General features: G+C 36.8%; 1 protein-coding gene across 3 annotated transcripts in view; it reads right to left on the bottom strand.

Annotated features, from left to right (window-relative positions):
• Positions 1–16,196, bottom strand: part of LOC137126101 (anoctamin-1-like) — a 39,312-nt gene that overhangs the window by 22,003 nt on the left and 1,113 nt on the right. For all 3 annotated transcript variants that reach the window (XR_010914283.1, XM_067502536.1, XM_067502537.1), the window contains exons 2-11: positions 10,910–11,302; positions 8,953–9,051; positions 8,353–8,504; positions 8,060–8,114; positions 6,679–6,727; positions 4,879–4,934; positions 4,687–4,728; positions 3,774–3,838; positions 2,819–2,953; positions 734–894 (exon numbers count right to left, since the gene is read on the bottom strand). Coding sequence is in view for 2 of the 3 variants with exons in the window: in XM_067502536.1 (XP_067358637.1) it covers positions 734–894; positions 2,819–2,953; positions 3,774–3,838; positions 4,687–4,728; positions 4,879–4,934; positions 6,679–6,727; positions 8,060–8,114; positions 8,353–8,504; positions 8,953–9,051; positions 10,910–11,302 (1,207 nt within the window). In the remaining variant the exon portion in view is untranslated. The remainder of the gene's footprint in view (positions 1–733; positions 895–2,818; positions 2,954–3,773; positions 3,839–4,686; positions 4,729–4,878; positions 4,935–6,678; positions 6,728–8,059; positions 8,115–8,352; positions 8,505–8,952; positions 9,052–10,909; positions 11,303–16,196) is intronic.

The raw sequence follows: 16,196 nt of genomic DNA, 5'->3' as shown, positions 1-16,196 counted from the left end.
TTTAGGAGACAGGGTGACTAAACGTAAGTAAGCAAGTAAGTAAAATGTTTTATCTGGCACCTTTCAGAGATAAAATCCCAAAGTGCCTTAGAAAATGTAAAAATGTAGAAAATCAAAATTAAACCAAAACTACAACAAAGATGCAACCATAAGAGCCCAGCAAGTGGAAAGCTCGTCTGAAGAAAAGGGTTTTCAGTTGCTTTTAAAAGAATCAGCAGAATCAGGCATACGCAAAGATTCAGCAACTGATCGTGGACACTGGGTGATCAAAAGGTCAAAATCAATATATTTTATAGTAATTTTAGTTGCAGCTGCTGTGGACTTCATAAAAGGTAACAATACTTTTCCTGGAATTTTAAATGTTCCAGTCAGTGATGAGTTGGAGTCTGTTTTGGCTTTCTATAATGATTCTGAAACATGTCCCCACGGTAGGTTAGTGCTACAGCCCTAGTGGGTCATTAGAGGATTGCACTTTATCTTTGTATGTACAACTATAGTCTGGCAGTTTGCCAGCTTGCAAAATAGCAGATCTTATCCAGAGCCATTGGAAAACCTTTCTTTCCCATCTCCATCAATTTTAAATAATTTTAAACAACTTTTTTAGCCAAACAAAATATATGTAGGTTATCCATTCAACCACCACTGTAAACAGACTGCAGAGATCAAAAAATGGCACCCACGACAACATCTTTCCATTCTTGTTTTGTTAGTGAGCTCATGTATATTCACTCACCCCATAACGCCATGAATATGGAGAAGAAAACAGTGGCAGGGTTGTCGAACAGGTGGCTGGCCCGAGCGGTTCCACAGGCAGAACTTAGTTTCCAGTAGCTGCACACTTGATCACACAGAGGGCACATGGTGATGTTGTTCCTTGGATGGCAAATCTCCATGCTAGAAAAAAAATACACACACAGCTGGTGAGATACTACAAGCTTTCCGCCTTAACCATTAATGTATGGAAGATTTATGGTTGGCTATTATCACTCCATCCTCCTCTATTTCATTTTGTGGAATGATATCCAGGAAGTCTTATTGAAACAGTCAACTTCCTGACACTGTGTACACAATGAACACAAAGGGATCATCCTGTAACAGAGAGACGAGGGTCTGGTGTGTCGGACTGAGTGGTTGTATGCCACAGTGAAAAATGAAAATGTCTACTGAGTGTGTGTGGTGTGTGTATACATGTGTGTGTCTGCAGTGGGTGTGAATGTGTGCCGGCAGCATGTGTCATAATATCCTCTGGATGATGAGAAGCAGGTAGAGGAAGGAGAGGAGACCCCAGCGTCTCAGTTCATTCATCAGCCTTTTCCTTTGTCTCCCTCTCTCTGTATTTTCATTACCTCTCACAATGTGAAACAGCTTTTATTTTATTACTTAAGTGTCTATCTGTAATATGAATACCCCATAGAAGTGAATACAGATTACCTACACCCATGGTTGATAATGTACGTTTTTACAATTTACAATTTTACAACCTCTGTTCCCAAAAGAATTTGGGACACTGTGTAAAGTCTAAATAAAAAAAAAAGTATTAACTAGAATTGAACACAGCTTCTTCAAGAGTTGGACGCTCTCTGGAGATGGTCAACAATTGAAGGTTTTAGGGAGGTTCAGCTCATTTTTGAACTGGTGACATCATCATGAGGTCACAAACCAAGCATAACAAGAACTGTGACATCGTCTGTGAAATCACAAAATCTACAATAATATCTGAAAAATTAGATCACTAAGCTACCAAACTGCACATACCATGATGATTTTCAGAACATACAACCATACTATGTTTTCTATGAAAATGATGAGAATATGTTGACTTAACTTAAATGGTGAATACATAAAAGCTGTACAAATCAACACATTTTTGTTAAAAAAAAAAGTATCCACTCAGTATTATATCCTCTTTAATTTACTGCTGAAGTACATCTTGCAGTAAGATATCTAGTTTGTCTTTGACTATAGTGTTATTAAGCATCAGCTACTTAAGGTACTACAAAGGGGTCTGGCTTTAAACAAATTTCCTAATCCTAATGTAAGTTTTTTTGTTTTGTTTTTTGCCTATCTAGACACAGGACTTTGGAATCAATCAGTCCTGCGCTTGTGAGTAAAACCCCCACCCACCCAAACCATCTTAACCACCTCCTTGCAACTCCCTTCCCATTAATTAAAGTTTGATTCATTTAAGAAATGTCGGATCAGAACTTAATGATGCATTTGTGATCCTACAAAAGTCGTTTGCAGTTTAGTTGTATAGGAACATAATTTTTAAGAGACAGGGTTGAAGCTACAGTGACTCGCAAATAACCGATCGTGTTTATAGATTAAATTTGCTTGTTTATTTTAGTTATTAATTCATAAAATATTCTGACTTTATTCTCACAAAACTCTGACTTATGTTATGAGAAAACAGTTACACTATTCTCACTTAATTTACAAAATATAACAACTTTATTCTGGGAATATTTGGATATTTGTTGTTATATTTGAATTATTCTGATTTTCCACAATCCCCCAAAACATAGTAAACCCAACAATTAGCTATACTTAGAATTAATGTATGTTATTCTGCAACCTGGATTTGTTTGTCTGTTCATAAACATTTGCTTAGACTTTCTTAATTAAACTGTGATCCAATTAATCTTCATTCTCACCTTTTTAGCATAGCAGAAGTCTTCTCTGCAAATGTGTTAACACTATTTCTTCTCACACCTAACTTTGTCGTATTCAGATTTATTATGTTGTCCATTGTTTAACTGATTGACAAATGTCTTTGTCTTGTTACAGAAATTTTCCCCCACAGTGTGTGTGTGTTTACCTTGGTATGTTATCATCAACTGTTGCACATCCATATAGAAAGACAATGACTCCAACTAGAGAGGCTGGAATCAGCATCTGGGTATACAGACCCAACCAGGCAAAGTATAGACCAATCTTTTCACCAAAATACTTCCTAACAAAAAAAAGAAAATCATTTTATTATTCACCCAAAGGTGACATGTTACTATTAAGCATTTAAACTACTAACTACTAATTTGCTTCTTAGGTTTGTCAGATGTATTTTGGTGGGAGTGTGTTGTTTGTGGTGGAGCAGTAAAATATGGTCCACCGTGTCTAGTTGGGTTAACAAACTGTCAAGGTATCTGCACAGTTTTTTTTTTTTTTTAATGACAACTTCTTTTTAATAATAAAAAAGTTAATTAATATAGTTTGATTTCCTCACACACAAAAGCTAGCAGTCCTCTTCTAAATCCAGGTGATCGTGTGTTAGCTACATTGCTGCTAGCAACCAGCCACACAACAGTAAATAGCAGCCTGTACAGGCTTAGAGCGTATTCACACTAGGCATGGTTGCCTTCTACTGTACCGGATATATACGGATGGCGCAGCGTGAATACAATCTTATAATACAGTCTTAGACTCCCCCTTTTCCACATGCTCTGGGGAATATTTCTAGTGGAAAAATAGTCACGGAAAGTTCCATACTGTAGCTTTAAGACTTTATCCCGCAGCACTGTATGAAGATCAGGGGATCAGGTGATGTTTAAACAACATATCAGATATCGAAAGATGAGTAAATTTATTTTATGTTTAGCCTGCTCTTCAGTCCCGAACTCAACCTTAGCTACAGTATCGTAGCTTATGGTTGTGTATGTGTAAATAATTTTCTGGAATCATAGTCTTTCACAGCAAGTCGCTGACAATTTGAGTATGTCAATATATACAAGAAATTACTGGCAGTACATTATACACACAAAGAAATATATCCTTACCGCACAAGTCCGATAGGCTGGTATTTGTAGAAGACACCATAGTTTGCCCACTCTTCATACAAAAGCTAAGGAAGGCAACATTGTGTAGTTACATTATCATGTTTTCTTATTTTCTATGGCCAGAGGCAGGTCTACACATTATTTGTATGGGATGGCCAGACTGGGACACACACTCAAAAAAGGATGACACATTCAGAAAATGAGTGGCTACACTTCAATTTAAAACCCTCTTCATATATAATAGACTGTAAAAGTGGTTATTTATGATATATATATATATATATATGTATATATATATATATATAGTGTTTGTTCAGTGTAATACATATTAAATACACAGCTTTATCTATTGTTAGAATACAAGCATGTTCAAGGCAAAATACAGATAAAGAATTTTGGACATATAAAAATCCATCACTTGGTATGGTAGCATGGTAGAATAACCTTAAATGTAAATAATCCATATGTTTGCAGGTGTGGTCAGTTATTCTTGTGCTGCAGGTTCTACATTAATTTATAATCAGAAACAAAGTACCCACTGTACCACCTGCTGAATTTGGTGGCACCTAGGGGGGAGTCAATTAAGTTTTTGGGGGGTGCCCTGTGCCCCCTCTGGCCCCCCTTCTGGTCACACCCCTTGATCTGACTGTTTTATAGTGTCTTACAGGACAATTAGAATAATGCTATAATAATGAAATATCTATTAAAATTTAAAAGTATATGCATACATTGCAAAAAGGTCTATTTATTGGTTATTATTTTCATATGGTGATTGATTAAAACTGAGTACTATGAAGCTGTATGGCACTGACGAAAATACTGTGCATCTAGCACCTTTGGATACACAAACACTAGATTTGTTCAAGAAAATTATACAGTATCACCAGACTTACCTTATATATTTACTTCCTACCTTTCTATCATTAGGCTCTGCACCCTCCTCATTAATATCTCCCTGAAAAAGGAAATGCCCAAACAAACTCACATTAACCATGTAGCATGCAGTTATTTTAAGAAAAGGTGCAGCTACTTGGTCTAGTGCTAACATCTTGTGACTATAATAATGATGTGACTGATTGATGAAGCCAGTAGTGACATCACTCACATCATGAAGAGGGTAAGCTGCAGTATAGACGCCGTTACCAAGGAGGCTGGTGATACCTGCCAAGACACAACACAAATAGGGCTGATGATATGGGTTTGACAGCTTTTCCTCCTACCTCAGTAGAGTAATTGAGACCTGCAGGCCACAGTTACAATCATTATATGTGTGCTATACACAAAACAAAACAGTAAGGAAACTGTATATAGTATATCACTTTTAAGTGAGAATATGAATAGAAATTGAGAAAGAGTAAGTAAATACAAATATGAAGTATTCACAAGGTGACAAGTGTCTGGCAGGGGGTGTGTTGAATGTGCAGTGTGTGCACATTGGAGAGTGAATTGGAGTGGGCTGCACCCAGATCCTCATCAAGAGGGTATCCGGTGGGCCGCAGTCTGTAGAGCAATAGTAGTTATAGTGACACATAACAGAAATATTAAAAACACTAACATGGTTGATTGTGATTTTAAATCAGTGTTAGGAAGGTTTCATTGCTTTTTTTGGATACAAAGCAGGTCAGCTTTGGAAACAAGCTGACCTGTGTAATGATCACTCTCCTTTCCAGTTCAGCAGGGCTGTTTTCTTGCTAATAGCAAGATTTCTGTATTTCGCAGAAAGGTTAAATTGTGACATATCTCAAACAGTTTCTGGAATAAAAACATTCAGCAGCTCGAGATACAGGAACATTTATTGTTACCCAAAATGAGAATAGCAGATCCACAGAGACATCCCTAGACAAACTCATTTCATGGAGTAAAATGGTTAAATATGGTGTAGACCACTGGGCTCTGAGTCCTTGTAAATCAGGAATCACCTACACTCTGCACTGTCGATGAATGCTTCACACATGGAATCACAAAGCTGTTACTGACAGGCTGTTCATGTTTCCTTCTAAGTAGACGCGGTGTTACTGTAAAGCTTGTGCTCAAAGATAACTGATACCTCAACTTATGTAAAGAGGAGAAGAAATATCCCATCTCAAGGATATTGTATATAATTTAAAGATATTCAGCCTCTATTAACAATGCGATAGATTTCAAAACTCCTGAGAGGCAGGATGTCTGCTCCAGGTGCATTATGGGCAAGTGTTCATGTTGGCTAAATCTATTATTAAACATTTATTTTAAATTACAGTTCTATACTGAATGATTGTACATTTGTTTTAGTCAAGAAGAAGAAATTTTCAAAGATTTCTGTTCAGTAGGTGGGTCTGGAAGAGAAGGCCAGGTTAATGTTGGTAACTTAATTAGTAACAGTATGTAATTTTCATATACTGGAAAATCTGTGTCAATGACAATGACCAGTAGGTCACTGGTTGTGTTAATTATACATAATAATAGATTTGAGTTGTTACTAGTGATAGAACTCATGTCTTCCAAATCTGTACACATGGTTTAGTGTTTTAAATATGTTGGAGTGTTGAAGATCAGGGTTGTACACAATTGGGGTGAGTTTACAGGGTCGTATGGCACATAATAAAAAATAAATAAACCAAAACTATATATTATAGAACACAAGATGGAAAAATAGTCCAACTCACTCTGCTGCAACTCATATCCTAACTCTTAGCTTTCCCACACAGTAGTATCATTAGAATCAGTGAATAAACTCATAGCTATTAGTTACTTAGAACAATTATAAGAAACCAATGGTTGTGTTAAAGCAGTTTAGATTGCAAAAAAAAAACATATTAGAAAACAAATCTGGCCTAATCTGGGATTAATAAATACTGAACAAGTAATCTGACAACTGCATTGGTAAAAGATTATCTCACCAGGTTCAATATTATGTAAGACTTACCCATGCTGTACTTGGCCTTGCATTTTGTTCTTTTTAGTATTTCAAAAACCTGTGAGGAAGACAAAAACAAAAGAACTTAATTTATTCGCCATGCTGCTCCTACTAAAAAAATTAAAAGCGCCACTTTTTAGAAACCAAGATTATTAACAGAATCTTCCTTGAGAATAGCTGAAAAAATAAAATCAAAGATTTAAAGCAAGGTTTTGGAATGGACTACTCAAAGTCCAGGTCCCACGTCCCAAATGCTGTTTGTGGGAACTAACTGTGCTTATTCGAACGCCCCCAAAAACTCAATGAACTGAAGCGATGTTGTAGAAAGAATGGGCCAAATTATCTCCACAACAATGTGAGAGACTTATAATGTCAAACAGGAAACGAATACTTCAAGTTATTGCTGCCAAAGGTGGATCTACAAGCTGCTGTTACCTCCATGTTCTTTCCTGAGAGGAGGTATCAACTTTTGCACATGACTAAAAATATTGGTCAGAAAAGATTAACTCTATAATCTAATGGTTTAACTTGACACCTACTGTACAATATGATGTAACTGGTTGTTTGCCTTTTTACACTAATGCAGCAGAAACAAATTGTCAGTAGTGATAGCAGCTGTTTAAGAAACTGGAGCTATTTAAATTTCTTAGTATTTCCTAGTATTTACATCTACAATAGATATATTAAACAACATAGAACATAGCACTTTCTATATTATATCACCCATATTTATGTAAGGAAAAGCATTGGACTTAATAGTTACAATAGACTAGAACATTATTTTATTCTTATTATACTTTATAAATTTTTCTTTTAGGCTTTTACTGCAGCCTCTTTGAGTCATTTTTTTCAGGGGTTCTTTCTACAATCTGCTCTTTAGCGGGTGAAATGTGTGTTCAATTTAACTTAGTCCAGGCGTGGTGATTAACTTGGTCAGTCTGAAACCCTTTTCCCTCTGATGAAGTCCTTTGTGTAGTTGACAGCCAGTTTTAGATCATTGTCTTGCTTAATGAGAAAGCTCCTTCCAATTTTGATGCAATCATCACTTGATATTACTTCCGTGTCACTGCGACTGGACATAAAACTCAAATTGCAATGCCATCTGTCAGGCTTGAACTTGGGGCGACTGTGGCGCAGGAAGGGACAGCTGACGTCCACAAATCCCCCCAGTTGCTGGTTCGATCCCTGGGTTGGGATCTCCAACTTAGTTGCTTCCAGTGAGTGGTAGCCAGCTGCATAGCAGCTCCCCCCTCAGTGAGTATGTTTGTGAGTGTGAATGAGAAGCAGTGTAAAGTGGTTTGAGTAGCAATAGTTAGATACAGAAAGTGCTATATAAGTGCAGACCATTTAAACCCGCAGTCATATATGATAAAAGCTTTATTGAACTTACTATTGAACTCCTGGTTTTGCTGTCAAAGAAGCAGTCTTTGTCCGAGAGGTCAAACCTGTTAATACAACACACACACACACACACACACACACACACTTACGTACAGTGATATATACTAGAATCTACAATAAAACTTTTACTGAAGGAACTTAAAATATTGTTCTTATTTTTAGATATCAATAAAGTAGTTAGAACAATAGCCAAACATGCACTGTTGGTTCAAAAATAGTTCTTTAATAGCCTCTGTTTATATTAAAACTTACTTATGAAACAACATGGTTCTCCATACTTACAGGTGTTGTTTTTCCCTGGAGAAAGTGTGTGACAGATGTTTGATGTTCCTTGGTTGATGTTCCTCAACGTGAGGACGAAGAGGCTCCAGAACTTTGCTGACCAGAGAGCTGATCTTCTCTACAACTCCACTGGATGGCTTTACTTCATACACCTAAAAATCCCCACAAAATACATACATTTTTCAAGGTTTATCAATGTTTTTTTTTTAAAAAGGACTAGTATAAAAATAATAAAGCATTTTCCTTAATTGGGCCTCATGCAAGAGCATTTTCATATTCTTGCCTTAAATTGTCGGTTCTAAGGGAAATTTAAAAAACCCTGTTACTTGTAAAAATAGATCAGAAACACAGACAGAGGTCATATGTTTGTCCTTCTCTCTGTTGTCCTTACTGTCAAATCAGGTCACCACTCACTTTGTAAGCACATGATGAAGCAACACTTCAATAATTTCTCATCCCTTTACTCTTTTAAGACATAAGTGAGTGGGAAAGATAACTCATTCCTTTACCACAGTGCTGTAACTTTAATAGTGTGAAGACAGAAGTGTCATTTTCTTCTTTGCCCATAAAGGGAATCTGGAAAGATTCAGTAAGTCTTACCTTCTTGGTTGGCATCTTTAACTTCATAAATTCAGCCTCTCGACAGAGGACACTCCAAGGAGCATGAATCTTCACAAAGCCCACCCCTTGAATCTTGGTCTAAGAGATATAAAACATAAAGAATGTGTATTTAACTAACTTTTCTCCTATACCTATTTGGTCCTGCAGCACAACATCCAGTTTGTCTGACTACAACGTTATTAGGCAGTTTCTTTTAAGTTGTGTTTATGCACTCACTGCAGTTGGTAATGGTCAGAAAAAGTGCTTCTTCTAGATTAATAGAGAAACATTTAACCATGGCTTAAAACACAGTATATTTATTTACTTAAACTAGAGCTGTCAAATGGTATAATATGAAGGTCCCAGGCCTGCTAACAATTGGGGGTGGTTGCCGCAAGTAAGAGTAGCCAAATCAATGTGCTTACCACATAATCCGCTGTGGCAACCCAAAGCTTATGGGATAAATCCAAAGAGAAAAAGTTCCTTATGTAGTGGTTAAGAAACTGAGTTAAATGCTAAAGCAGTTTCTAATTCATTTTCTCACAATGTTAAGTTCTATTTTGATTTTTGTGGCCATTATTACATATAGACAGTTAAAAACTGTAAGAATTCTAAAGTAAAAGAGACTTTTGGATTGAAATATTTCTACTTTCAAAGCAAAAAGTGACGTATGTGGTTAATTTAGATTCATTAATTACACATCATGTAATTCATTTCATTATCTTTTTCATCACTTCACAGCCCTGCTTTAGACAGAACCACATGCTTTCTCTAACCTCAACCAAAGGGGCTTTTGTCATCCAAATCTAACCAAACATGGGGCCTTGAGTCAAACAAAGGTCTGAGGTGTGACAGTCTGGTACTTTGCATGACCTCCAACCATCCCAACCACCTCCTTGAAACTGGTCCTTTAAAAAGACACTGTACTTAATTCATTTAAAAATACCATGCATGGGAACTGAAGACACAGATGTGCACACTCAGGTTAAAACTGAATTTATTTCTGTAATCCCATCCCACCTGCTGATTTTGTGTTCCTCCTAATAATAATGTATGCACTTTCTCTGCCACAATATATTGGGTCGAGTATAGTTTTCTCTGTTACCACCTGGGTTCACATGTGTTTGCAGTTGTTTTTCTTTTGCCCTTCTGCGCAGTTTCATGTATATTGGATTTAAGAGTTTTTATGTGCTACTGGCAGCTTCAGGTCAACCATGTCTAGTCAGTGCTGTTGAGCCTTATTTTCTATTTATATGCTGGCATTAGGACATCTTATACATAGGCAGAATATCAGTTTGCATTTTTACACGGCAGATACACAGATATATTTGAGCTGCAACCCTGCAAATAGTTTTACACAAATTGGCTGCCCCTTAAATTGTAGGCATTCACATGTCAAAGCTGAAGGCCGAAACAAAAAGCAACTCGTACCTGTATACACTTAAGTATGATTTTTAAATTATTGATCATTGTGTCTATAACATTACCTGACAAAAAACTAATAAGGTAAACTATCATTTGATTTTAAGAAATAAAATGAGAGCTTCTGAGCTGGGCATCTGAGTTCCTTAGAATAATATGTGGTAATTAAATAAAAAATTCACTCTGGGTAAAGAGCAGATGCATTTTATTGGATACTATGAAATGAGTGTGTGTGCTGATTTACATTATGGGTAGAATGAAAATAGAAATATCGCTCAGGAGATATCCATGGTGTCCTACAATGTCTGACTGCTGCCACCACTGGTCACCTATTGTTTATCACAGTTTATCCTATTGTTGATCTGACAAAGATTGTGTCAGCTGCCTCTCTCATTTATGTCAGCTGCCCTTGGCGCTATGTATAACAAGCATTTTCCCAACCCATGTCCATAAGGTGGATGACAGACACCTTCAAAAGCTGATTTTATGTTGAAAATTTCTGGAAAAGAACAAATTGCTAAAGATTCAAACTCACATCTTCATCTTTTTCCAGTTCCAGCCCCATGTCTCTCAGTTTCCCCTCAAACTCCTCTCTCCTGAATGCTTTGTGATCCTCCTGGCCATTGAAGGTCTCTCCCACACAACCCAGCTCCACATCAGCCACCAGTGACGACTGCGTAGGCGCTGAGTCTTGTGTCCTCTGTGCTTGGTTACGCTGCAAGTGCTCACCCCGGCTATGGGGGACATGGCGTAGACTGCGGGCAACAGCCTTTTCGGTCAACAAATACACTGACTGTCGACTGGAGCGCCCTGAACCTGGCTTCTTCACATGGTAGGTGAGGACGTAGTCGACGCGTCGCTGACCATCCTGGAAGTAGAGGCCATGTCGGCAGCTGATATTTTCCTCTGGGGTTAGAGCCTTCAGCAGCTGTTAGCATGTACATGGGAAAAGTTATAGTATATAGGAAACATATAGGCATGAGGACACATGTGTTTTGCATATATGACATGTATGTTGTATATATGTTTAATAGATACAGGGTTTAAAACTATATTTTTTCCTGATGACATCATATAAATATCAAGATGTTTTCAAAGTAAATCTTTCCATCTGGATTAGCAGCAGCCCCAGTATTACCATGCATTTACAGTTACAGTGATAACTTGCCAATGACCCTGCAAATAAATGAATGGCAACCTTTTCTAAATCTAGACTCACCCGGATAGGATTAGCTTTAAATCCACTGAATTTGAATGTTGGCAAGTTAACACTGTGAGTTCTGATGTATGGTAAAACATGAGAGGCTGGGGCCACATTAGAAGATGATATAGCTGTTGCCTGTGCTGGTTATTGGAGTTTCAAAATTTAACATGAAAGGTGTCGACTATGGACAAGTTTTGGGACTTTCTGTCTTTTTTGTGAGATTTGAGGGATTTGAAGTTTAGCAACTTAATCTGGAGTCTGGAGGGCACACAAAATGATTTAACTTCTTTTAAAATATGTAGAGATTTTACATCTCAAGTACACATACACATAGTGTAGTTTGGTGTGTATTCTGACATAAGATATTTACTTGCGTGTGAAATTTGACAGTGATAAAATTGATTACTGCATATTTAAAGTGCTTTGAACATTGAACCAGCCTTTTAAACCAAAATGCTTGGTATGAAAAGTCAGGACACCCCTGCCATTCTGTCTTTGCCCATTCTGGGCTCCTGCATATTTCCTTGACATTTTTGTATGTGACAGAATATGATTTACAGGGTAATATGATGAGACTGGGGCACAAAATACACCAGCCCATGCTTCTTATCTTCTTAGTGATTTCCACAACCTTCTAAGTAATTCCAAGAAACAGCAACATTACTTAGAATATAGATGGTGATTTTTTAAATTAAACAATTAACAGTTAATACTTATATTTGTAAGAAACCCATATGACAAAGATTATATATGACACAGATTGAAACTTGACAATTTATGGTATTTTTCTGATCCATTCACATCATTCCGCTCTGATGAAATGTACGGAGTCTCTTCGGTAAGCAAATTTCTCCCTTTCTGGAAGGCAGGTCATCTACTGTAACAAAACTTTGCATGAAAGCAGTATTTTGTACTATTGTCCATCTTTTGAATTATCCTTTAGTTTTACCCGATAAAAAAACTCAAGGTGTCATCGATTATGGTTTCAAGTAATTATTTTATTTAGTGTCATTTCTTATTACAAAAAAAGGACTCGTCACCACATGTGAAATATTGACATTGGATGATTCTGCAAGATTACACCCATTGTCAATCCTTTTTTATTTTCAGTTTTTTTTATTTATTTTTTGCCTATATCTGCACATGGCAGCTATGGTTACAGTTGGGCCAAACTCATTTGTATTGACTTGCAATACATTTTCGAACAGACATCGCTAACATTTTGGCAAACAATCATACTTTTATAAGTCCAGCATACAGAGTAATGCTTGCATTCCTTTGGAATTTGAATAATCACTTGCTATATAGCTCTGTGTTATTTTCCACAAAATGACATCATTTTTAGTGATTGTCAGTGATCGGCTGGAGCACAACTCCTAAAAGGCAATCACTTCAGCGGCCTTTTAAATTAACAAAGCCATTTCTCCAAGAAATATTTGTTGCCTGTTGGCCCTGGGAGCTCAGAGTGCAATTTGAGAAAACATGTGCAAACAGAAAAAACACAAGCAACAACAAGTGTGTCCCAGTGGTGTCTGTCACTTTTTAGTGCCCCTCTGGAACCATTCATCCATCCATTATCTGTAACCACTTTTCCTGTTTAGGGTCACTGAGGGGCTGCAGACTAAAACAGCTGTCATCCAGTCTTCCAAGGGACAAAAAAGAGAGACATAGAAAGACAGACAACCTTTCAAGCTTACAATTACACCAAAGAACCTAACATGCATCTCTTTGGACTGTGGAAGGAAAGCAGAGTACCTGGAGGCAACCCACACAAGCACAGGGAGAACATGCCAACTCCACATAGAAGGGCCATAGGTGGCTGGGGATTTGAACCGGGAACTGTGTGAGGTAGCAGTAATCTTAGATTGTCGTGGAGACAGTTCCATTGCTGTCTTAGCCCCTTGTTCAATTTAATTTTTTGCGATTATTTTGGAGCGTGTTTCTTCAGTTACTTTTCTGTGTTCTGAAGTGTGAAGTTGTTGTCTTTGCTTGTGTTTTGTCTATTTGCATGTGTTTTCTCAAATTGCAGTGCTTTGAGCTCCCTGGGCCACCGTATTATAAACTACAAACATTGGTTATAAAAATAGAAACAGGGCTGCATTTCTTATCAAGCTTTTCATTATTACTAACAATTATTAGGGCCAGTGATGAGCTTAATAAATCTCCATTAGACAGAGACTTCACCTTTATTTAATGCTACCTTAAATATTTCAGAATACAGTAAATTATGTTAATTTTTCACTGATTTGACTGATAGAGCTCTGATGTCAATTTTGAGCTTCAGATGCACCAGACTGTTAGTTGTGTGCGTGCTTGTGTGTGTGAAAGCAGCTGTGCAATTCATGTTTGGCACAGTGCCTTGTTTCTCAGAGTCTTAGTTGTACTGCGGGGCACTGACTTCTGAATTTACTCTATTTTCGAAAATTTGGATGACATGTATATGTGATTATGGAAATATTGATTTCATGAGTTCCGGGTCAGTTGGGTGCCATGGTAGTGTCAGCTGCTACGTCTACTATGGCACTTCAAAGTAAATTCTATATGAGACATAAATAGTGAGTGAATTATGAGCTGTGTCATGACCTAAGCCTGTTTCTCTCTAGTCAACTTATCTGGCTCCAGATTTGAGGGAAGGTGTCTACAGATCAAACTACCATCCATACTAGAGTCCATACTAGTGTTCAAACAGAAACTCCACCCATTTCCATTTCAGCTCGGGCTGGGGTCAGAGAGCTGCCTACATGTTGGACCCACTTTGCATTTACATCAAATACCTGAATTATATGCGTTCTGTCCATCACAATTGCTATTGCTATTGGTTGCCTTATAGCAAGTGTAGGATGCAGTGTTTTTAGACCTAGAGCCACAGTAGAGGTTAAAAGACCAGATATTTCACCCTCTGACATATCTCAGACTTTTTTTTTCTCATTTGGGCAATCAACTTTGAGAGTTATTTGAGTAACCCTTTAACACTGGTCTCATCCTTACTACATATTTCTGAACTCAATTCTCCCTCTGGTCCTCCACACAAACCTTTGGAGATTAGAAAGAAATGAAAGCAGTAAAGGAAGACAAAGTTTTTCAATGTGAAATAATGAATGTCTGAACACAAACAGTAATGAGATGATGAGATGATAACCATTCTGTGGCAGCTTTAGGCATAACCTTAAGACAGATAACCTGCTTGAATGGCTGGATAATATGAATAATGTAATAAAGTGACTGGCTTGGATAAAGAGTGCCCACAACCTGGCATTTGGGCACCAGTGTGCTACTGAATCCGCTCCAAATGTATATCACATGTTTGGTAGTCAAAATAGCAGTGTTATTTAAAATTAGCAACCAAGAAAACATCTGTCAGCTGTCAGGCACAGTACTAATGTTGGCCAAAACACGACACTGATCATGGAGATGCCTGAAAGACACACTGGAGAACATTTCTCTGCAAAAAGCAGGCAGCACAGTCAGGTATGTGGACACTCACTCAAACTTATGTTTTCAGGTTAACATGGACCATTAGCAGTCCCTTTTTGCATAACAATATAAAAAAAAAATCTTCTACAAAACCTGAATTCAATATGTTAATAAATCAGTAAAGGAACAGTAACACTCTAAATAAGTACCTAAAATGGATTCATGTTTTTAGGCAAAGGGAACTATAGTGTTAAGAAAGAAACACATGTTCAAAGTTCAAATCCCAACCAGTGACCCTTGCATGTGACACCTCCTTCTCTTTAGCCTGGTTTCTTGTCTCTCTACACTTTCTATTAAAGTTACACAAGCCAGAAAATAAACCTAATAATAATAATAAGAAGAAGAAGCGAGAAAATATCAATTGAGAGTGAATATTTCTTTCAAGAAATGTAGCAAAATCAGTGAGACTCCAATTATTTAAATTAATTGACGACAAAGGTGTCAAACATGAGACATCTTTAAAAGCCTTAAGAAGAAGAATATGATGATGATTATGATGATAATGAAGGCGTCACAAATTTCTACAGTGAAATCAAAATATATGAAATCATACTGAGTCCAAAATTTCTATTTTTTAAAATGTTGTGAAAATTGTGTTTCTGAGGTCAAAACCTTTCCGTTTTAACTCTTGAAGTAAAAAAAAGTCCAGAGAGAAATATTAATTTTAACACTACTGTATTCTATGCCAGCTGTGTCCTCTAAACCACCTAAAGGTAGAAGATCTACTCAGATTATGTAATTATGTAAATGTATCATTAACAAAATAAATGTTACTTAAGTAAAATTACAAATGTATTAACACAAAAAAATATTTGAAGTACCAAAATTAAAAGTACTCCTTATGCAGAATGTCTTATTTCACATTTATGAATGTGATATTATTGGATTATAATTATTAATGCATGATGAAATCAGAATCTGTTTTGCTGATTGTTCTTTGATTGTTTTTTTTTTTAGTCTAATAATTTGAATTTGAATTATTGTACATGCTGTTTTACATTTCACTCCTGGATTGATAAAACGATTAAGAAATGTATTTGGTTACTCTGCACCCCTGAAGAGAATGTGCAACAGAGATAGATTTAACTTTGCATGTCTAGACAGCTCACTAAAGATGCTGTGTCCCAACATTTTTTGCAGTAAT

Source organism: Channa argus, chromosome 4 (assembly GCF_033026475.1).
Source record: "Channa argus isolate prfri chromosome 4, Channa argus male v1.0, whole genome shotgun sequence".
NCBI classification, from domain to species: Eukaryota; Metazoa; Chordata; class Actinopteri; order Anabantiformes; family Channidae; genus Channa; species Channa argus.
This window is presented reverse-complemented; position numbering and strand designations above follow the sequence as displayed.